This window comes from Morone saxatilis, unplaced genomic scaffold (assembly GCF_004916995.1).
Source record: "Morone saxatilis isolate NCDOM2014 unplaced genomic scaffold, NCSU_SB_2.0 Contig23, whole genome shotgun sequence".
Taxonomy (NCBI): domain Eukaryota; kingdom Metazoa; phylum Chordata; class Actinopteri; family Moronidae; genus Morone; species Morone saxatilis.
In genome coordinates this window covers 19,593,148-19,618,005 of record NW_023339796.1, presented here as the reverse complement: position 1 = coordinate 19,618,005, position 24,858 = coordinate 19,593,148, and the positions used below count along the sequence as shown (strand labels likewise).

Below are 24,858 nucleotides of genomic sequence, written 5' to 3'. Positions count from 1 at the left end.
ACATCACTTGCATCAGCTGTATAACTGCGTAAAGACATGGCGGCTGCAGGTGAGGACTTTGACACTGACGATACGCCATCCTGTTTAAAATCTGAGGTGTTGGAGTCAGAAAATGAAGAGAACTGTATCAAATGGTGAGTTGTGTGTATTGTTACGTGCCTATTTCTAACCCTGGTCACGTGTATGGGTAAGTTTTGGATAAGTTTTGTTAAGCAAATAAAAAAGAGAAATAGAAAAACCCCCAATAACAATCCAAACCCCCAAACACAAACAAGATGGATTATCTTCATTCAGTAAATAGCAATAGCAATAATATTTTTCTGTAAATGTTATTTCCTAGTATGAAAGTCTAAATGTCTTTTACTCACTAAAATTCTGGTCAAATTCTTTCTTTCTTTTTTTTATATTGAGCCTAAAAAAAACTGGAATCAGCTAAACCAATGCTGTAAGTTTTATTGTGTAATGTAAACTCCTACAGATACAACGTGACGTGACCTCTGTGTTCTCTATGATAGCTACGGTCCTGATTAAAACCACTTGATCATGGTCAGACAGCGATCAATATCAAGGTCATACACTACCAGCATTGACTGTTGTAGGAAACGGGGTGTAAACAGCTGTCACCAGTCTCCAACTTCAACCTTTTCCCTACAGACTTGTCTACACAGGAGTCCATCTCAAATGTATTTGACAGGACTGTTGAACACTGCTGTTTTAATCAATACAGCTGTCCACATGAAGGATCATGTTTACATGCATAACATGACCCAAAGTGAATGTGTATGCCTCAAGTCTATTTTCTTCTATTTTACATGCGTAACTTCAGTAAATGTGTGCTGAGTGCTGCCAAAACACGGCTGACCTACTGTGCCTCAACACATCCAGCGTAGACCCTGACACAAGACTGAAGCTGCTGCTCCGCTAACACGCTGCTGTCACAACACCAGCTGTGTAGACAAGGTTTAAACAGTACAACAACATCAAGGTTAAAAGGTAAATAATCGGTTAGACAGCCACTTTTCTAGATGATTACGTGTAGAGTTAACTCCAGCCTTTAAGTATAAGAAAGTGCTGGCACTATAATGATGCATACTATGACAAATGAAAAATATGAAAATGTAGAACGCTGGATTTAAAGAGACTGGTTCTTATTCCTGCTATCCATGATTCATTATCTTCTTGTCCGGAAGTCACTTCCACTTATTAACTCCAACATCTGTGTAGAACATGGACTCTGTTTTTCTGCAGAAAATGAACACCACAGTTTCCACTGAAGTGTCAGCTAAAGGCATCAATCTGGAAGATAAGATACTGTATAGAGTGGGGTTTCATACTGAACAAGAAGAAGCAAGAAAATTGAACACAGTGGTGCAAAGGCGAATAGAAATCAGTAACCCTGTTATTTCCCTGGCTGTCAAACAGTTATCAAATTAAGAATCAACATGCTATTGCTGTGGTAATAGAGTCAACAACAACAGCAGCCGAGATGGATCTGATGGAATTAACACATGTTCCTTCTTGAGCAAGGTGAACCCACAGTGAATCCAGGGTGCACTGCAGGGGAGCCTGAAGAGCTTGGCTCCTCTCAAAAAGACATGAGCTCTCCTGAAAACATGATTTGTAAAAGTTTGGGGGCTCTGTAAAATATTGACAAAATGCTATTTATGCCATGTGTTTCTATTTTTTTGTATTTTTATCATCATGGATCCTGCGTAAAAATAGGCTATTATTGATGTATGATTCATGCATTAAGGTGATTCAGCAGTGATCATTAATTCACTTTAATAAAGATACCGGTGTGCATGCTATTCGTGCCATCATCAAGTGTGGCAGGTGACACAGTACCATAAACTTCCATCACTTTAACATCCTTGCAGCGATAAATGTTTCAAAGAGAATCATAGTTAGTCCTTGAGGCACGTGCAAGCACATAGACACCATCGGTTTAAAAAAAAAACATGAGCTCCCCCGAAAGCCATGGTATAGTTTGCACACATCAAACAGTTTTACATTCACATTTTCTATAAGCTGCCCTTTATATTAAAGTTGTTTCCCAGCTATGATCTCTGTGTTCACCTGATTTGCGAGGAAGATTATTCTAAAAAATACAAATCAAATTTATTATTTATTTATTTATTAGTGTTTGGTGGCTGCTGCTGCGACGGCTGTTGGGATGTTCTCAAGATTCTCAATGGAAAATTATATGACAGCACAAATTCACTACTGACATTCAAACATGATTTGTTTTTCATAGTTAAGTATGCTTAAGTGGTTAGCTGCTTGCTAGCAGCACACATTACAAGCAGGAGGTGTGAAAGTAGCATTAAGCTCACTGTCGGCCTTATGGCTCTAAAGGGCCATGAACTGCACCTATTACCATACGCTCCTCTCCAGGATGTTTCTTTTTTTTAACTTTACTATATTTACTTCCAGGTGAACAACTGCTTCCTCCACCTCCTCCTCTCCCTCTTGTGCAATTTACTCAAGGTGCTACACTAGATGCTGTCAAGGAGTGTTTCCCACTGCTTTAAGTCGAATGTACAGGATGTAATAGCTGATTACAATGCACTTACCATTACAGACTAATAGCTACTTTCTGAAAAGAAACACCGGAAGAGAGAGATTTAAGGTTACTTAAAAATACAAAATTACTTCACAGCTTGACATAAAAGGAACTCCTTTAGTGCTCTTATTTGTAAAGAAGAATGTATTGTTATTTATTCATTGTTTTTTAAATCCCAGAATTAGTATACTATTTTGCTCTCTGTGAATTCCTTCTTATACCAGAAGTGCCAATTTCCCTACATTCTTATATTTTAAAAACTGCATAAATTGGCTCCGGTTCTGAGTGCCCACAACATTGTTTCCACTCGGATTAAAACACTCAGGCACAAATTATTTCAAGCCTTTAAAAGAAATGAAAAGCATATATAAGTTTATATATAAGTTTAATTTGTTTTCCTATATTCACTCATGCAGTATTACATCCATTCATATAACTAATGCATGATACGTTTTTTATGGATATGTTTAGTGCCTAAACTTTAGGCACTCGAAGCACTTAAAGTCAAGTTTAGGTCTTGTTTTGATATGGAAAAGGTCAACTGTAACTAGAATTAGATTACATTCACATTACATTAACATTAACATTAACATTAACATTAAGCCATAATATTCTGACCACCTGGGCACCCTGGTAGTCAGAATGTGATAATGATAACCAGCATTAACCTTTTCAGCAGTTTGAGCTACAGTAACTCATCTGTTGGATCGGACCACACAGGCCAGCCTTCGCTCCCCACGTGCATCAGTGAGCCTTGGTTCCTCCCTGACCCATTCTCCAGTTTACCGCTTTTCCTCCTTGGAGCCCTTTTAATAGGTACTGACCACTTCAGACTGGTAACACCCCACAAGAGCTGCAGACCCAGTCGTCTAGCATCACAATGTGCCTTGTCAAAAGTCGCCAAATCCCTCACACTGCCCATTTTTCCTGCTTCTAACACATCACCTTTGTGGAAAACTTGCTGCCTGATATATCCCACCCACTGAAAGGTGCCATGATAACCGGATCATCAGTTTATTCACTACACCTGTCAGTGCTCATAATGTTATGGCTGATCAGCGTACATTACCCATTGAGTGCTTTGTTGCAGAAGCCTAACCACATGCAAGACTCAGGATACAAACCCCAGTCTCTGTAGTACTTCCTACACTAGAAAAAATTAATGCATATAATCCAGGCAGCAATTATGTTGTACAGTATTTCTTATCTGAACTTGCAGTATAAGAAGGGAACAAATTAGTATGTAGAAAAAGAACCAAGACATTGTGGTTATGGTGTTGTTTTTTGGAATTTTATACCATAATCTGATATATGGGTTTTCTTAATGCTATACATCATACATAAAACAACAGTGTGTTTCCAACTTTATGGCAACAGTTGGTGTTTGTCCCTTTCCTGTTTTAACAAGCCCTGTGCACAAAGCCAGTGCCATAAAGAAATGGTTTTCTGGGTTTACTGTGGAAGAAGATGACTGGCCAGCACAGAGAGTCCTGACCTCATCCCCATCCAACACCTTTGGGATGAATTAGAACACTGTCTGTGAGCCTCAAAAAACCATCGGTGCCTGACCTCACTAATGCTCTTGTGGCTGTGAATCCCTGGAGCCAGGTTCCAAAATCACATCCAGGTATAATACTTGTCCAAATACTTTTGTTTATGTGTTGTACTACCTGCTTGAAGAAAAAATTATCGCATATCATCATATTACATGAGAAAGCACTGAGTGTCACACAACAATCTCTTAAGTGAATATATTCCGCTGACAGAGTATGCCAACGCCCACGTGGACCTACAGGGGTCTGCCCACTGAAAGGGACAGCATGTGCCAGTGAATCAACACTAAATGCCAGTTTATGTGGCATGACTACCATGCCTACCATCTGGGATTGACACAGCACCAGAAGGCTGAGACGAAGACAACTCGAACATAAACAGGGATGTTGCTAATGAGACAGCAAATTAGGAAAGTTATTTACAAGTCAGAGACTGCGGTATATTGATCTGTGCTATTGTACGGTGAAGCAGGGCAAAGCACGTCTCTATCGACACAGACGCACACACAACGGCAGAGTGAAGTTCTCCCGCCCCTCTCTCATACACAGTTGTCGCACCCAGGGAGCGCCCACGAGGAGAGTGACAAAAGGGGTGTGATGCTGGCAAAGTAGGCTAGACCTAGTCATTATCAGCTTTCTGCTCACACGGGAGAGCAGCTGGAAACACAAGTCATACATCATTTACACCTGTGATGGAGTGGGGGGGATAAAAAGAGGGGGATCCAGCAGGGAGAGAGGGGGCGAGAGTATAGTGAAGAGGTGAGTGGCAGGGAGAGGTTCCCAGCTCATTCTGCACATAAAGAACCTAAAAAGCAGCGCAGGTCCCTGATAAAATCACACGTCTGATGAAAATAGAGAGTGGCTGGGATCTGTCCTCTGCCTTTGTTCGCACAGGTAAAGCCATTAGAGCGGGCTGTGAGGAAACAGCATGGGCGCGCCGGTTCCATGCTTCATGTCTCACTAATATAGGTGCCCCCTGCCGAGCTGGCCATAATTGTGCCACGGAGAAAAGATGGAAAGTCCTCCTGTGCTGTGTTTGGGCACTACTTTACAGACAGGAAGACACTCTTTTAACGTGTCTCTCTCACCTAGTCCATATAAGCCTGTTCTGGCTCCCCATGACACTTGTCAAATCGGATTTCACTGAGGGACGTAACAATTGGCCAGGGACTGCTGCGTTTTGCAGGTTATTGGATGAATAGGGCCATGCTGGCAAGAGGATTAGTTGGAAATGAAGTGAAATGACAGGTGGTGAGTGTTAATTAGGGAGAATGTAGTTTAATACAGGTTTAAAAGTGCAGAAAAAGAGCTGAAATTGACAGACTGCTGGATGGAGAGTGGCGGGGGACTGGGGATGATCTAAAAGAAGAGGGGGCGACTGTAAAAGGACAGATAAATGTGAAATGAAAGATGCAACACGAGAGGGACAGAGAGGGTGGGAAGAGAGGAATGAAGAAAAACCAGCAGGGAACCACTTTTTGAAGAGGTTGAAGAGGGGGGTTGAGTGGGAATAAAAAATACGAGTATGTGACTCCGTCACATCTTATCTGAAGCAGAGGTGGAGTGTTTCTTGTGATGCCGGTGGTGGTGGTGGTGGTGGAAGGCGTCGAGTTAGGGGAGTCATTAAAAAAATGTCTAGCTGGCTAAAGCGCAAGCATTGGTTTTGAAAATAGCCTGAATAAAATCTGCATCCATTTAGGGGGGAGTCCATCACAGAGGCACTCGTACTCAAGAGGGCTTAGGAGAAAAGGCCAGAGAGAGGGGAAGGGAGGATCAAGGCGGGGAGAGAGTGTGATTTAGGCATCATCACGAGTGTTAGAGACAGAGAAAGGGAGTGATAGCTGGGGCAGGGATGAAGAGATGAAAACAGAGCATTTGCTGTCTCTGCAGAATTTTTATTGTTCCCGAGCCACTACAGGGTTAAATTAGACTGCATGCAGCGAGAGTGAAAGTGGTGCCTTCTACTGTATCTCGGTGCTAATGGGGTTAATAATGAAACAGTGTAGATCTTTCCCTTCACTGGCTCCAGGGCAAGCGGTATAAAACACTGCATGTTGCTGTTTAACTTGCCTTGTGCGGAGAGATAGGCCATTAGCCATTACTGAGCTCGGTTCTAATGCCATATGGAGTAGGATGAAAAGGCAGGGTATGCCTGAGTGTATGCGTGTGTGTGCGTGTCCATTAGTCCATTAGAATGTGAATGCCTGTACTTGCATGAAGGCGTGGGCAAAGCCTAAGTGCAAAAACAGTGCTAAACAATGTTGAGTCTGCAACGCCACGTCAATCCTAAATAAATGACGGTCCTTTCAAGGCAGGAAGTTAAAACAAAATAAAATTCACTGACGACTTATATAACAGAGCTATATGCAACAGATTCACTGAAATGGTCTTAGAAGTAGCATAGCAGCAAGGTTATGAAGAGAGTGTGTGCACGAACTCCAGCCTTCCCATGATATCAAGTGACTAAAAAGCTTTACATTGACTCACTGTGGAGAGCGGTGACAAAATGATAAAATGACAGAGTGGCTGGCTGGTTGGCTGAATGACTGACTGATGTGGCTAAGAGAAGGGGAAAGAACAGTTTGCGGCTGTTAGGCTCGCCGCTGACATTCGCCTCCACCTGCGAGATATTGTGAGAGAAAGAGAGAAATGCATGAGGAGAGCTGAGGGGAAGAAAGAGAAATGAGAGAAATATGACACGGGGCTGAGAGCAAAAAGAAGGAGGATTGTGAGTGAGAAGGAGAAAAAGATGGAAAGAGAGAGAGAGAGAGAGAGAGAGAGAGATGTGACTGAGAGCAATGTTTCCAGCAGTGATTTTACTGTCTATTGAAGCAGAAAGCACTGAACTTTAGATGAAATATTAATACAGAGCAAGAGAAACAGAGGGATGGAGAAAATAAAAGGATATAAAGCGTGCTGGTATTAGCCACCTCCTTTTTAATTAGTTTCTCCTTTCATTTCAATTCCTCCATCTCTTATTTGGGCTCTGAAGATGTAAAACTTAATTAGAGAATAACAATTATTGGAAATTATTGCCTATTACCTAATTGTTTAGGTTATCACCATAATCATTATTACTCTTTGCAACTACAACCGAGCATTAGAGCCAGATGAAATTAGTCAAACTGTTTTAGGAATCAAATGCTCAATTTTCCCCCAGAATGTGCCAGTGCAGAGCTGCCAAACCCAGAGGTCAGGTTTAATTAACGCAAGGTGTTGTCCCAGCCTGAAGGCAGGCTGCAGACTGGACATGGATTGTGCTGGGATGAGAAATGCTTCCTCTTGAGACAAAAACAGCATCGATTTGTGACACTGTGAGTTTTTAAGGAAGGGAAAGCTGGAAGAGAAGAAGCAAAAATAATTGAGTAAGACCTAAATTGCATATTTCTTCAGGCTTGTTTGTGGAAAGTGATTTACACTGATTGAATATATTATGTAATGTTCGTGGGTTTGGGAAATACAATCAGGGACTGTATTCATCAAGCATCTCAAAATCACTCCTAGGAATTGGGCTGGAGGTTAACCTAGGACTGAAAATGCTCCTTCCACAGGAGGACTTGAGAGTTGTGAAATTCTGATTATTTTTATTGTAGTTTTCCTCACAGTTGCAGTTTGACACATTAAACAGTGGCAAAATTCAAAATGCAGAAAATAGCTAATTTCCTTGTGTATGCTTTGAGTACAGGCAAATAATCTACTGTAGGTAACTAAGTTATCAAGGTGATAACTCACATCTACATCTCCAGACGGGGTATGCCTTATACAGGTTTCCAGTTTGCTACTGGGCTAACACATATAGTCAAGTCAAGTGTGCTTTATTTATATAGCACATTTCATACACCAGGCATAGATTCAGTGTGTAGATAGATATATATATACACATATAGGCAGACGACCATTCACACACTTTATATAGCGCTTTAAAAGGTGCTCAAAGGCACTGCATGGTTACAAAAATACAATACCAGAAACAATTCACGCCTACGGCCAATAAAGACTCACCAGTAACTTAACCTGCATGTCTTTGGGCTGTGGGAGGACACCAGGAGCCCACACAGGCATCAGAGAACATGCAAATTCTACACAGAAATGCAAAATATCATGACATTTACTAATAAGCTGCTTTATGCTGTTAGTACTAAGAATAAAAAGTATTACTCAGCAATTATACACAATTCTACTACATAACTCCTGTGTTGTGGCCCTCGCAAATGATTTATTTCTGTAAAAGTCACAGTGTTAAGAAACATGCCGTAACAGTGTGAACGTATCGCTTAAATATAGTGCATCTTCACACTGAGTGGTGGGGGAATGAATGAATCTGTGTTATCTGAAAAGCTGCACTAGTGACAAGGACATCCAGATTTATTTGGTTTTTTTTCTGCAGAAATTGTTGGTTGTGAAAAACCCGTATGTGATGCAAAGCCACATTTTTTCCTGTCGCCATGAGGTTGTGAGGTCTGTGCGTATCTGCAGAGAGAGTGTGTGCTTTCTTTTGCATCCCACACAAGATCAGTCAAAAAATTGATTTAATATTTGCAACAGCGGTATCTCTTTATAATCTCTGTCATCATTTAATATCCCTCCTCCTACTGAATGTGCCTGAATGTCTCTGCCTAAAGGCCATCTCTTGGCAACTCCTAACAGGTATAGGACACTTAAGGAGCTCTCCTTAAGATCAGCAGAGAGAGAAGTCATTTCCTAAGTTGAGAAAGTTGAGAAATGCTTTTACTCCTAGTCCTAAAGGTTAGGATCAAAAATGTGTCACTCTGGGAAGTTTTGGCCAGTTATTTCTTACTCTTATCTTCTGAATCTGAGAAGAATAAGAGAATAGAAGAGAAGATGCATGGTGGTGAATTGCAGAGAAAATAATCTATGACTGCAGACGCATGATTGAGATTACATTAATCTGATCCTAATAAAATAATCACTGCAATGCATTGTAGTTACGGTGATACGTCTTCAGATAACTTAATAGGACTAGAAGATAATTGGTTGTTGCACTACTCTGGAGAGTTAAGTCAAACTGGAGTTTTTATAGCAATTATCATTTTACACATCTTAAAATATAAGCTGATGGCGGCAGATGTTAATGACACTATGAATATAAATGTACAGATTGTGAGCTGAATAAATATGTAATTTGCATTAATATAGATAAAGACATTTTAAGCAGTTTATGTGTAACAGATTACTTTTGGAATCCAGCCTTCCCCTCTCTGCCGTTTAGCGTGTTTTATGCAAAGCAGTGTACTCTGCATTCATGCACTGTAGCAAAATGAGCCTGGTGAGAATTGAACCCATAATTGCAAGTGCAGCAGTTACAACGCGCTAAACCACACGGGAGCCTTCGTACACTTCTGGAAAAACAATGACAGTGCAGGTGCATGGCTTCGACAATGTTAGCAGAGAGAAAAACACTACTTACAGAAAATATAGACAGACTTTTTTTTTTTGAAGCTAGAGTGTGGATGTTTCTTCTCCCCATTCAAGTCAGTGGAACAATGAATAGTTGGGAACTGTGATAACTGTTTGTTTACTCCTCCGAGCGACTATATGAGGTTATGTGCAGGACAGGCCTTCTGTCTTCCTCCAGTCTCTACCATTGTTTTCCACACCATCACTCTTCCCTCTTCTTGCATCTCTCATTCCAAAACATAAAAGTTTTTGTACGTTCACATCAGACAATGAGCCACTCCTGCTTATTTGTAACCTATTTCAAACAGCTGGAAGCCACAGATTCCTGCAAGGCCCTGCAGGGTCCATCTCTGCATCACGTCTGTCGCTCTGCATCCCCCCAAAGTTTACTTTATACCTGCTCGGCTCACAGAATGATCATCTGTTTACCCAATATGTTGAGGTATATTTATGATTTATAAGTATGGCGTAGACTTTAGGAGAAGCACTCAGTTTGGCCTTGCCTGCCTTTATGTATAAGGGATGAGAGTGCAGGGCTCAGGCGATTCATTTTGCACCCCTGCGGCAGAGTAGTTTACCCACCGCCGTTTTTCTGACAGAGACCGCATAGTGGATGGAGCAACTAAGCATATCTCGGGGAAGATGACGTGCTGGCCCATTTCCAGCTGTGTTTTGAGGAGCCCCGGGAGAACACAGTCAGGAGTGTGGAGAGGGTAGGAGGGGATGGCAAAGACCTCAGGGAGCATGTTCACTTGGCTGCTCAGGGATCCTCAGAGGGTTAGGTAGGGATTGTACATGTTCAGCCGAGTGGACATCAGTGTAGTTCCTTAGTGGCAGGGGATAAGGGATTTTAAGAGACTTTCACTGAGTGTTCTTCTCTGTCCAACTTTTTTTTTCCAAGGATCCATTTTTACAGGCTCGAGTTTAAAACAGAATTTGCACTTGTGTATACCAACACTAGAGGCATGCCAGCTGAGAGAAAAATACTGGGGAAAAAACACCCAAACACACTCTGATGTGAGACAGCTAGCAATGGCCCGCCACACCCCGTTGAGGATGTGCCGCTCACAGTCCAGCGACTCCATTCATCAAGCTAGACAGAGAGAAAGAGAGCACGAGAGAGGGAAGACGAGTGGAGAAGTAAACAGAGGCTGGGAGGTGAAAGGTAACGTAGCAAGACAACAGAAGAAGAGCCGAGCATTCGGGGACGACAGCAGGTAAAAGGTAGGTAAGCACAAAGCAGACAGGAAGCGAGGAAGGAGTGATGGAAGGAAGGGAGGGAGAGAAAGGTTCAGATGCTGCCGGGAAGGTTCCCATTAACATGGAAATCACTTCCTCTTCCTCAGCTCTCCATGGCTCACTGATGGCTCGGCAAAAAGAGAATGGCTTTAGCTCCTATTATTCTGCGTGAGGGGGCACACTGCCAGGTCAGATGAAAAAGTAACGCAAAAAAATAAAAAATTGTCAAGACAGTCTCTTTGCGCCCTGTCTCCCTGCCTTTCCCTTGTGTTCTCTATGAGCAAAGGACCCAGGCATAGCCTGAGAAAGTGTGATGGATTCACCTAATTTCCACAGGAGCCTGAGCTTATACACCTGGAGAAGAAAAAGAAACAGGGACACAAATGGCCCTGTTTGGCAGGGTTTAATGAAGTTTTAAATTTCCCTGTTTTTACTCTGTGATGGCTAGGGAAAGTTTTGTCTGAGTGTGGAGAATGTAAGACCCTCTTGGGTTTCTATAAGGCCGGATTGGCTGCATGTAGGTCTATTGGAAACCTTGTGTTGTACCGGCTGATTACTGCACGATGAATCTCTCCTCACAGGCTCTTTTGGCTGCGCGGGATTGTGGAAAGAAAAGCTCATCAGGGGGAAGCTCTTCCCGCAGATTCCTCGCAGGAGCCGGCAATTTGATGTGTCTCTAATGTCGGTGTAAAGCATAATTTGTTTGTGCATGTATATGTGCCGAAGAACAAGAGAGAGCGAGAGAGGAAAGAGAACAAAAAGCCACTACCCACGAGACTGACTGACCCTGCTACTTTAACACTCGTGCACCCGCTGGACACACAACACACACACATACAAGACAGTTAGCGAGCTGCAGCAGCATTCATACCCACGCAGGATAAAAGCCTTGAGGAATCTATCCAAGCAGAGCTCTGTACTGTGCCACCATTGACTCCAGGGCAAAGGCACTGCAATGGCAGGCCTAATTGTGTGGTGTGATATGAGGGAGCATTTTCAGGAAAGGCTTTTCATGCCTCAGCGCTATCTCCCTCCCCTATGCTGGCTGCATATACAGATTTTGCATATGCACTGTATGTGAGACTGTATATTAGTGTGCAAGCGTGTGCATGAAAATCATCCAAGGATGTCTTTAAACATACAGAAGCCTCAGCTCAATAATAAATATACATACAGTCCACCCAGAGCTTAATTTTTATGTTCTATACAGAAACATGCCTGCACGCATAAGCAGAAACAGACACTGCATCATGGCCTAAGAACACAACCCTGAAAAGCCTGCTTCAATCCATTATCCAGCATCCATTCAGCTCTATGTGAGATGAAGTGATTTTCAGCTAGCCTGATTATCACTGTCGCCATAAAGCCATTAGCTTTACTCCTCTCCTTTCTTTCCGTCCATTTCTATCCCTCCATCCTGTCGTCTCCCTCCTCCCTCCTTCACGCTTTGGTGAACTTGCCCCCAGGACTCGCTTTCATGCATTCTAAAGAGTGCCGGCTTCACGTCTTTACCGTGCCAGTCCAAACAAAAGGGAGACGTCAGTGCGTGGGTGGCAATCATTGGACAGGACGACAGGACGTGGGCAGCCGTCGTCGGACCAGATTGGCCCTTGCGCGTATCCCTTAACTCTGATGAACCCATTACTAGTCCACCAATGCACATTAGTCATGCCATTTAACTAAATTCATTATCGATGCCCTATTGAGGAGGACACAAGTTATTTTCGATATGCATTAGATTTCATTTAATGTGATGCGACTGCTAAACAGGATATAACAGAAAATCATGTAGGCTGAGGCCAGCACTGGTGGCTGCCCGGCCTATCTAAACAATTTTATTCCTCTTATAGATTATCTGTGTTGAATCGTTATATAGTGTGCCATCGTTACATAGAAAGAAGTTTGAAAACACAAAAAAAGGCAGCTTACTGTACTTCCCTCATGTTCTATTAACATTATTTTAAGCATTAATATTGTATAACTCGCGATTAATAATTTAAGCACAGTATTTGAAGAAACTTCGGTGGCCAATGTTAACCCCAGGAATGGAAAACGATTTCTTGGCAGTGAACACTAATGTTCATTAACGACAGCTACAGTAGTTTATGGTGAGATTGCGAGAGTGGATGGTTTGACAAGTGGGATTTCTCAGCGCAGACACTGTCTGCCACACTGACTAAAAATTATTGTGCGCTGAGGGTGTTGGAATAGGAACAGATGGGAGAGCGTGTGATAAGGGACACGGGGGTACCGGGTGTGTGTGAAGAGCACACACTGAGAGAGTGGGAGTCAGGAACGTGTGTGTTGAAAGGACAGTACACGTGTGTCTCTGTGCATCTCTGGGCCTGACAGGAGATGACAAAGTCTGTCACCTCTCTGTCTCCCTGTCTCCTCACCTCTGATATGATAATGCAAGTGTGCACGAATGCGTGTGTGCGACCGAAAATGTGTGTGCACGTATCAGAGGCTTAAAAACATGAAGTAAGAGTCCGACGGATGCAGTAGAAGCCAAGGATAAAGAAAACAAGGTTAAGTCATTATGTCAATCTGTGAGTGCTCTTTTAACACACCCACTCATCCCTCTTTGTTGTCTGTACTCCTTTTCACCGTTTCTTTTTTTTTTTGGATCTCATTCTCACTACAAGGACATAATACCCTGATTATCCCTCCTGACTTCCACCGTTTCATTCACTCCCCCGCTCTCTTTCTTGTACGTTTGTCTCCTCGCCTCCTCCATCCCTCTGTGGCTTCCTCTATGTTCTCGGAGCCTCTTCTCACCCACACCCCATCTTTGCTTCTTCCATTGTCTCACTCCTCTGATAACTCTATCGCACCTGTCTTAGCGACTCCATCTTTCTCCTTTTCTCTTTTAGGAAGAAAATACACTCTCGAGCACAAAATAGACGGACGAAAGAAGATGCACATTCACTTGTACACCCCTCCTCTTTCTCTCTTTCTGTCTCCTCCCATTCACACTCTCTCTCTTACAGCCTCGCTCTCGAGGGAAATGAATTAGTAATATTTATGATGAGCCCTCTCTGAGCTACTCCCTCTATCTCTCCCCCTCTCTCTGTTTCATCTCCCTGGCGTATAAAATGACACTGATCTTATCGGCGTTACCTATGTAGTCATCTGTCAGGCCATCTATCTTTCCATCCATCAAACCGCTGGGAGAGTGATGGCTCCCTCAGCGTTTTTATGTGGCACCGTTGGCAAGCCAAGGTTGTTTGGAAACCACATAAAAATGGGAACCAGCACCTGCGTCTCCGTCTGTGGACTTGTCACCAAGCAGAGTTGTAGCTATTCAAACAGCTCTGGCAGGCAGAGCAGAAGAACCAAAGTTTTCCAAGTCCACAAGTTATGAGTCTCTGGATGCGTCTGGGAGTTTCTGTGTGTGTAGTTAAACTATAACAAAGTGCTGCTCCGAGTGTCACAAGGCAATGAATTAATGCTTTGCCCTTTGATGGCCTACAGATTCATTGAGCTCCATAAAGGAGCTGCAGTTGGTGTACAGATCTCAGGGATTGGGCCATATCACACATCAAATGTTGACATTTCACAGAGAAGAAGCATGCAAAGAGTGACATTTCACTTTCTGATATGTCACATAGAAGAATGTGGTTGTGAATCATCTCTGAAAAGTTTTTAATTTAGAGGATTCAGATTAAAGCCAAGATCGTCTTGAACATAAAGTGAAATATTTGGCAGGTTTTGTGCTTTTACTTATTCTCTTTTATACTGAATGTGATAATTCAGAATTCACAGGTATTATATTTTTAGGTATTTATCTTATCAATAGTTTAGATGTTGGCATGAAATGTTATTTCATTATATAAAACAAACACAGCAGGTGGATTAATTAATTAATTAAAGTACACCATAATTTCTTATAAAAATCTCACACTTCTAAAACACTTCTAATGTCCAGAATGGGTATGATGAGAATAACCTGCAGCAATGTGAAAAAATACTTCAGCTTTGTTATCAACACAACGACTTTAACTTTCACATAAAAAAAATGCAATGAGCGTCAAGGACACTTCCTATACTGTGTTTGAGGATGTGGAAAGAGTCAAGGATTAAAGAGCTAACCAATAACTTTATCTTTTATGCATTAAACTTTATCTTTTGGCCTTGGACATAGAGCAGTTTGACAAAATGATACTAGCTAATTGTTCATTCACTTTTCTGAGAACAAGTCTGTTCTGTTGCCATGGAGATGTGTCTGTCCGTAACACCTTTAGGACTTCATGACAGCTGAGCAAACTCCAACCATTGATGAAGAAGACTGAGCGATGTGGTTTTTCTCAAACTACTTTTTCCACGATAAGGAATTAACTCTATGCTCAAATTTAAACCAACACAAATAAGAAAGCCTCAGGAAAAGCTAGTACGTGGACCTTGAGTTGGGATCTTACATTTGGTAGATATTCACGGGGAACTGTAGGGATCTTCCACAATGTATGAACCCTGAGCTGAATGTTCACAAACAAACATTCAACGTTTATCAATATGTGTTATATATATTATAAGTAAATTAAGTGATTGTCCTAAACCGGATGGAATAATGATAAGGGTAACATTGGTGCTTGTGTTTATAATACAGCACATTGTTTTGTGACATACTGTATTGCAATATTGGGAATCTTTTTATTCAACAGGAAGAACTGGGTCATGTTTATTTTTATGGTTTTAAGATGTGAAAAGCGCGTTTCCACCTTTCTTTTTTGTTGGAGCTATCTTATCGCATATCATTTCCTCAGGTGTCAATGCAGAAATTGCTGAAATTACAGTAGAATATTTGTATTTCATTTGGGTACCGTATGTAAGAGGTAGAAAAAAGATAATATTAGGTAATGGTGGATGCCATGTTTACTGCTTTTGTTAATATGATATTTAATGAAAGCTATAATCTATGCTACAATGGAGACAATGTCAATATTCTCAACGCATTTTAGTTATCCTCCTCTTGAATAACCTACTTTCCAGAGTGGTTAGAATAAAAACGTTGTTCTTTGTATTAAATTAAGTGGTCATCTTATTTTTAGGTACACTTGCACACGATGCTCCAGCCTCTATTTCAATTTATCCCAGAGAGAATACAGCACAGCCATAAATTATTCAGCTACAGTAAACATGGAAAAACATGTCTGAATAAATGACTACATGGATACAAGGTATGAAATTTCACATCAGCTCAACAACAACACTATGGCCCCACTACAAAGCTATATGATGTCGTGGAAGTCTCACCATCTTAATTTCCCTATGGGTTACTGCAAGAGTAGAGAGTCATCTACTATGCCTATCCTGAAGCTTTGTAACGGGAAGTTGATAATTTGAGATGTGATTTGATACCCAACACCCTTGTTTACTCTCAGACAATTAGCCAGCCATGTATTCCACACTGCACTGCTATAATTAAGAGCTTAATCAGGCAAGGGGTTGATGTGGAATGAGACTGTAATAGAAACTCCCCTTCAGGACAATTTTTACATTCGTCTGCCTTGTTAACTATCAGTTTTAGAGAAGCGGTGGGACATAGAAATGTATCTGTTCCCAATCTGACATGTTGTCATGAAGAACAGGCCCACTGAGAAATATGTACTCCAGTAAGTATTAATGTGGATACAAAGAAAATATCAAGAGTCCAATGATATTTCGAGGATAAAGACTTCAAATAATCTTTTAATAATATTCAGCAAGATACTAAAAATTATTACTTTTGTGTGTCTTTTGTTTGTCACCTTAAAATGTTCAAAAAGCACCGCTTCCTTTAAAAAGTTCATTTGATATGGATGAAAATATAATTAAAGCTTTTCCTTGCACCAAGGAATGCAGAGCTAAAACATCAAAAAAAATATTGCTGTCCAAATACATTTGGAGCACACTGTATGCCATTTGATAATGAGACCCAAAGGAAAGTGTGGTTAGAGCGTTATGTTTGCCAATGAAGCGTCTGAAAATATCCCACATTTTCCACTTATCACTTAACCAAAAACAACTACAGTCTGTACGGTAGCCTAGTTTCCCTCTGCTATACTGCCTCCTCCGGGCATAAGAAATCCCATGACAGCATTCAGAACCATACACACAACAAACCCACTTAGTTCCTGGAATCATGTTTTGGATAGGGAGAAATTCTAGGCCGCTGTGAAAAGACAAGCCCACAAAGCAGAACTTGCTTTTTCTTCTTGTTAAGGCTATAATGTACAGCTGATACCTGGTTTGTACGCTCCAATGTAATCCTCTCCCTCTGGTAAATGCCACAAGGAATAAGCAGTCTTGACCTTGGGAGACGCGGGGGCCGGATTTGAGGGTGTCTTTTTAAAAGCCTGGGTGTGTAATTGAGTAGAGCGGCGGGGTGGCTGGCTTTGATGGTGTTCGTGCAAGCACAAGGGAGCGTAAGTACGTGAGGGAACACACAGGATAAAAAAGGCAAGCAGAGGATACACACAGACATACACAAGCAAACACACACACACACACACACACAGAAACTCTGCGCGTAGGCCGAAATCAGTGGATTCAATAAAGCACATACATGATCAACAGCCAGGAGGTTTGGTACACTGTGAGGTTTCAGGGCAGCTGTTGGCACCACGAGGCTCCTCATCACCCAGACAGATCAGAATGAGCCGGGTTTTTCCTCCAAGAAGCCCTCCAGTCCTCAGTGTAGCCCGCTCCAAAACACCAGCTTTGATGGGGGTTCAACTCGACCAACAAATCTCCCACCCCAGGACATCATTAGTTCAATTTTGGCATTAAAGCCAGTGGTCTATTGGACTAGAAACCTTTATCGCATGCCCATCCCGCTCCTGATGGCGGTTTTCTTAGATCCACCTGCCCTGTGCTATGCTGTGTTATGTTTACCTGCTGCTGCCAATGTCAGGTTATAGAGTTTATTTCATATCAAGTTTCACATGCCTGTTTTATTTTACAGGTTTTCTTTATTACAATTGTATATAGATGTGACCAGATTCATTCTAACCTACAGCTGAACAATTCACAGTTTTCATAGCTAATCAAAGTTTTTTTTTTAAATTGCATAATCAACAGCTTTAGGAGGTGAAAGTTTTAGTCACCTAGAGTTGATTTGGCCCGGCTAGAACTGACACATTTATCCAGCTGATTAAAATTAGTTCTGAGTTGGACAAACAACTAGAAGATTCTCTTGGTTGCCTGCTTCATACAATATGTTGGAAAATATGTACGTTGGTGTTTGTACTACAGGTTTTTAAAGCTGGTTTTATCTGATGTTTAAAGTTATCATTGACAGAAGGCTGCATGTTTTTGCTGTTCAAAAGCACCAACAGAGTGGTGGGTCTTGCTGTGGAAAAATGATCGAGGTCACAGGTTTTCAAACTGAGGTGCATTTCTCCTGGGAGAGAGTTGCAGAGAGAGAGACGTGAGGTAAAAAACCCCTTTTTAAAAAGCCCAATTGCCTCAGTTTGCATCATAATTCCTTCTTGGAGTCATAAGTCAGTCAAATCTGGACACACAGACAGTACACATACATACTTACATACAAATTCAACGTGACTCAGACTTTCTGATCTATGTCCATCACATTTTCTTCAGTCATAGATTGGTCAGACAAGGCTTAATTTAGTTATTTATATTCTATCATAAAACAATGTACTGTACAGATGACACAGAAACTGCTACTTGTCATTCAAATATGTAGCTGTAATCCAAAAAATAAAACGTCACTTTTAAATATCATGATTATAATTGAATATTATCGAGTAATTTTAAGTCTACTACTAATATGAGGGCTAAATTGGTAAATTTTTCTATAGAAAACTAGCCAAGTCAACTGAGAAGTTAGCTCTCCTGTCTGGCGGGTTTGAACACTGGAGGCTGTCAACAGCAAGCGACTGCATTATCTTTTCTGACTCAGTTCATGTGGAACAAAATTAATTTGTGACTATGCTTAATACAAACTTATCTTGTTTAAAACTGTGCAGACCACATGAGTTTAATTATAGAAAGTAACAATTTAAAATTGCAATCATATTGCTGCTTCAAAAATTCACAATTACATATAAATATTTCAGCACTTATAACAACGATTACTCTTCCTTGAAAGATGTGATATATCTCTTGTCATTTTAATTTCAGTAAAACTTTGATGCAAAAGTTAGTTATCTCAAGTTATCAACCCTTCTGAAAATACAAATGAAGGGTAATTGTACAAATGCCATATATTCCAGCTTCATCTCTCTTCACTTAAATTGGACTAAGGTCAGCAATTACCTTCGAAGAGACAGAGCTTGCTTAGACGAGAAATGGCAAAGAGGACAAGAAGTAAAGGATGACAAGAACACTGGCCATCAAGGCCATTTGGTTCCTCTATTCATCCACAGGAGGACTGAATGGCTGGTTCTATTGAAGGTGATAAAGGACACACCTACCAATTTTGAAGCTCTAACAAAAGCAGAGTTGATTAATATAAGCCTCTGTAAGACCATCAGTACTCCATCCAACAACAGAGGCGAACAAGCCCAGACAAACCATAGCAGTGCTGTAGAGAGACTTCTCTAACGAGCTCATCAGCCCCCTTCTGGATGACTAAAAGAATGATTTACAGTGTAATGTCCAGCTAGGACAATAATGTCTTACAATCCAACTTGATTACAAAATCTTCAAGGCGACTAGCAGCCATTATGTAAATGACTCATTTGGTTCAAATTTTGTTTACACTAATGCAATACAACAGTATTAGGGTACATGAGTAACAGTAAAAGTCACACAGCTACACAGGAAGTAGGCTTTTTCTATCTACCGTTTGCAGTAAAATAACAAAGAGTGAAATTAAGTTAAATGTTATTAACACTTATTTAGGAAGCCAGTGAGGTTGGCCTAACGGGAAGTGCTGTCGGATTAGTTCCTATAATCTAAAAGTGTGGCTGCAGTTGGAAATAGCACCTGATCTATCATTGCAGAGGTGAGAGAAATCCATGACTGAATGTTTGATGAGGCACTTTGCAGCCCTGCAGGAGTCTCCTCTGCCTGACTGCTGCTGTGAAAATCCTGACAGGACCTGCAGGTCAAAAAGGTCCAAAAACTCTTCTGCCTTCTGGTGCAAAACAAACACAGTGTTTATGCTGTTATGCAGCCTAGTGTCCTGGTCTCATACTGTTTCCCATATAATGAGTAGCAGAAAGTTCATACACATACACAACTAAGTAATTAAAAGTAATTTCTGTTAGTACACAGTGACTGACAGCTCGCTTGATACTGCATTGTTCTAATGAGGTGAAGCCCTGTTAATCTGGTACTCCAAGCTGAGCAAAATAAACCATAATGAAGCATTTTCAAACAGTGTCAGGCTCCTACATGGTGAATGTGTGGTTGGGGGTGGGTGCGAGGTAACGCATACAATAACTTTACATATGTGTGCATGCAGAAAGCACAGCATGTCTCACATACACTCATTGTTTCTCTTTTGTTGTGCTGCCTGTCTATTCCTGGAAGTCATTCATTCCCTGTGGGTGGCTGCGTGAGCCGCTGAGTAACTCACTCTGAGTGAAGCGTGGAGGATTGTCGTTGACGTCACTGAGCCTGACGGTGACGGTGGTGGTCCCGGATAATCCGCCCAGGTGGCCACCCATGTCCTTGGCCTGAAGCAGCACAAGGTACTGGTCCTGGGTCTCCCTGTCCATGTCGGGTACAGCCGTACGCAGAATACCTGGGGAACACATACAGACACAAGCAGTAGCATCTGGGTGGCAATGAGGCATTTAAAGCAAGGAAAAATAAGGTTTTTACTGCAGCCAAATGGCCATTATATATCTATGTGGGACTAAAAGGGTTTTTTAATCAATATTTATGACTCAATGATTACCAGGCTTCTGCCTTCCAAAATCCACTTTCTGGCCTGTGCTATGTTTTGGAACAAAAGCTCCCTGCACATTGGGATCTCAACCAGCTCTATTCACATTTTTAACTACTGTGTCTTCTAAAGTATCACAACATCTTTTCTATCATGATAGCTTAGGTCTTCACCAAGCATTTGTCGGTACCGATTTCTAATGAGGCATACTTTACAATAGGTTTATGAGCTCTAACTAATGATAATAAATCATTTATTAATGCTTCAATTCTCTCCCCGGCAATGTGATGCAGTTCATTTGTTCACTCATTCTACAGTTGTAGACTTGATGGATCATTGTAATGTTGGATAAACCGTATTTCAGTAGTAAAACAGCAAATCCATTTGACTTGATACCCAATGAAGTGGTGGACTGTGAATCTTAATGGACACTGTGACCTTTTATTAATGCCTTATTAACATTTATAACAGCAGATCTGATTGCTCATTATGAACTGAGAAAGTCATGACCCTTTATTAAAGACTTCATCAGGACTGCGGTCATACATGTTAGTAAGTCATTAATAAAAGGTCATGGGTCTCTTGCTTTCCAATAAGTTGGTATTTCATGGAGGTTGGTCCAGATGCTCTGCAGCTCTTTTGTTAAAGGTGACTGGTAAAATGGTCCATTGGAGGCGTCTGCCTGATTAATTACAGAGATACAGAAAGTTACAGCCAAATGTATTTTTTAACAACCAGGCAACCAAAAATGTGTTTTTATTGCTTACTGGTGATAGAGCTAGAATGGTAAATTAGCCAGCCCCATACATTAGCCCATATTGGTTTATTGCATGTATCAGAAACTGCAGACCAGAAATGCTAAAGATTATATATATTTACATTTTTGTTTAAATGTGTGTGTGTAAAGTATGTTGGCCAATATATAATTTTTGCAATTTTTAAATTCTAAAATATAAATATTGTATGCCTCGGAAATCCAGTATCAGTTGGGCTATAATTACCAAATAATGAAGCAACAATAAATCATTCAGTAGCCATAAATGAATCCATTAGTTACAAATAGTATTTTACAAAGTATGCCTTATTATAAAGTGGTGCACACTTCTATAAGGCACTGTATTTTACTCATCCTCCTTGTGATGATTGGACTGTATTTTTACTGTATATATCTCATACTCGTAAACTGTACTTATGTAAGCTGTTCCATATAGCTGCCAGCGTTGTTAGCAGTTCCTTCAACATTATCAAAGGTAATAAAGTCATCGAGTTGTTGATGTGTGAAAAAAAATCCATAGCTTCATCTTTAGTAATTAAAATGTTTTCACTCTAATTGACAGATCGAGTTCAACTTAAGCCTCTTGGGCTTTGGAAGCCCTTTCAAAGCCTATTGGACAGAGTCAAACTGCACTGTCATCAGGCTGAAGACATGACTGCTTCCCTTGACAGTCTGACAGCTTTTCTGACTTTTTGAAGACACTCAGTTTCCATTTGACAGCGACAATATATTACTTAATGGTCCGTTAAAGGCCTACACACACACACACACATACAAACACAGATAGGCGAAGAGGCTCATATGGTAAAGATAAATCACCCAACACCGACAGTCAGACATGCTGACAGAGCGTAAAATTTCGTTCTGTATCTCACACTCTTTAACAGCACACCAAGACACATCACTTACAGGCATTCAACATCGATCACCTGCTCTGCGTAAATGACCTCATTCTGCTACATATGATTGGATGTTGCACATCAAGTGCAGGCTGCTCTCACCCAACATCAGCCAAAACACCGGTCTGGATGACTTGGCAGCTCAAGGTGAATCACATTCAGCGTGGGCTGTTTTGAATGCTAACGAACGAGCAGGAATATGTCTAGGTTTCTGAGCAGAATTCATAAGCAAACAAACTGAATATATGAGTGAATGTGCTCGCCTCCGAGTGTACGTTTTGAATAAGGGCTTTGGTGATGGAGCCGACGAGGAACAGGGTGATTGAAAAAGGGAGATAGAGAGGGGAGAGAAGAAGGGAGAAGAGAGCGGACACGTTCAGAATACTAAAGCTCGTCTAATAGCACAGTGTCACTGCTAATACACACTGGGTGGAATTACACTTATATTCCACAATTAGCATTTCAAAAAGCGGCACAGCTCTGTTCGCTTGCTGCAAAGGTCCTCACATGTCAAAGCAATCAATTACTGAACATTGACATTCAATGAGCAAAACACAAGTATCGGCCACCTGTGACCCATGTGGGCAAAATAAACACTCACACACAGGCACATACTCCCACACGCAGATAAAAAAAAACCTAACAACTTCAGCAGCCTCGTCGTGAGCTAAATACTAAGTGTTTATATGCGAGCTGTCAATCAAAACTGCATCTAAAGCATCAGACAGTTAGAACTCCATTTCTGAGCCAACCAAGCAATGATTTCCCTCCAAGGTACGGTGCTAAAAAAAGTAATCATAATAAAATAAAATAAATAAATAAGCGCCCCCCACCCTCAGCCTCCTCCACTCATCCAAAAACTTTATGCCCTTGGGTGACATGTGTGACACGGAGACATATCCAGAGCACACATAGCAGACAGGTCCTCTGAGCCCTTTGTAATCTGCCCCGTGTAACAGTTCACAAACCTTTGCTGAAGTCTCTCTTTGAACACATGTCTTTTTGTTTTTGCTTCATGCAGAAATAATAACATTAGGCTGCTGCTGTGTTTTGTTCGGCGCACGCAGGCCCTGCCATCATGAATACATTTCTGCCAACTCATACTGGAGTGAACCGGGGGAGGGGGGAACACTGGGAGAGGGAGGGGATGTGCATGCGTGTGTGCGTTGAAGAGAGTGTATGTGTGTGATTCTTGAGTGTTGGGTGTTGGGAGATGAGGGTGTTTGAGGGGACACAAGAGGGAAAAGGGAAGTGAGAAAGATGGATGACTAAGTGTGACAAGAGAATGAGGGATGCACGGGGGGGGTTGAATGTATGTGCACGCGTGTGTGAGTGAGAGAGAGAGAGAGAGGGATAGAGAGAGTGTAACAGTGAAAAAAGAGAGATGCGTGTTTCCTCTGTGCATTCTCGGATGCTTTGCTCCACCTGTGGTTTGCACGCTCACCTGCATGTACGTGTGTGTGTGTTATCATGTCTGTCCGCTCTCACATGTTCATCATTGTATGTGTGTGTGTGTTCACCGCTCAGGTCTGAATTGGCTTGTTTGCTCATACAGTATGTGTGTTCGCACTTGAACATCTTGAGTATATTTGCTTTCGCGCAGCGCGTGTGTATTAGCTTTCCGACATCTGCGCATCTTTTACATTTCTCCACCCATGTGTGTTACAGCGGGAACACACACACACAGATACATAAACACACTCACCTGTCTGGGGATCGACGGAGAAGTACTGTTGGCCCTGCACCAGTGTGTACACGAGCTTGGCGCTGTTCCCATAAGTCGGGTCATCAGCATCTGTCGCTGTCACCTGGATTATAGACGTGCCTGCAGGGAGGAGAGACGAGGGAGGAAAGGAGGAAAATAAAAAGAAAGAGCGTCCATGAGGTAGGAAAAGGGAAAGGGGGGGGTAAGCACAAAGGAGACAGAAAAAGAGAAGGACTGAGTAAAAACAAGGCAGAGCTGAAGCTAAGTGGACAGGATACAGCAGCACTTTAAGAGAATAAGAAAGCTTTATATCAAGTCAACCTCCACACTCCTCTCCCACTCCTTCTCTTTCAATCTCTTTTCGACGGCAGTGTGACAAATACTTTCTTCGCCCTCCCCCCACCCCTTCTTCCCCTATCCTGCCGCTCACCTTCTTTCCTCCCCCCCAGCCCACCCTCGATTCCCTCTGCCTCACTTCATTTCTCTTCATCTCCGTCTCCAATTCCCTTTAGCTCCCTCTCTCAATCGGACCGTCTGTCTCTTCAACGGCCTCCATCTCCCTCTCACTCCCGTAAATCTTCTCTCTGCGGCCCGTGAAGTGTCAATTTGGCATGGGATTTTTTTGCAAATTGTTGGCAAAAAAAATGGAAATATATGAAATAACAGTAAACACATTTCATATGTAGAGTAGTCATATATATCTATATTTATAGAAGAAGTGCGGGTGGAACGACTATTCCCAGTGGGACTCGAGCCAGACAAGATAAGGAGGAAGAAGGGGATTTGTGGGAGCAGCTGCTACTTTATTTCTGATCAAAGTAATGACAGTATCACTATAGGAAAGATTGGTAGTGTGTGTGTGTGTGTG

General features: G+C 41.6%; 1 protein-coding gene across 1 annotated transcript in view; it reads right to left on the bottom strand.

Annotated features, from left to right (window-relative positions):
* The window catches only part of LOC118334823, a gene marked incomplete at its 5' end in the record, with an annotated part of 80,875 nt that overhangs the window by 30,820 nt on the left and 25,197 nt on the right, over positions 1-24,858 (bottom strand). Inside the window, 2 exon segments of the mRNA XM_035670896.1 lie at positions 20,300-20,467; positions 23,991-24,110. Coding sequence (XP_035526789.1) covers positions 20,300-20,467; positions 23,991-24,110 — 288 coding nt within the window.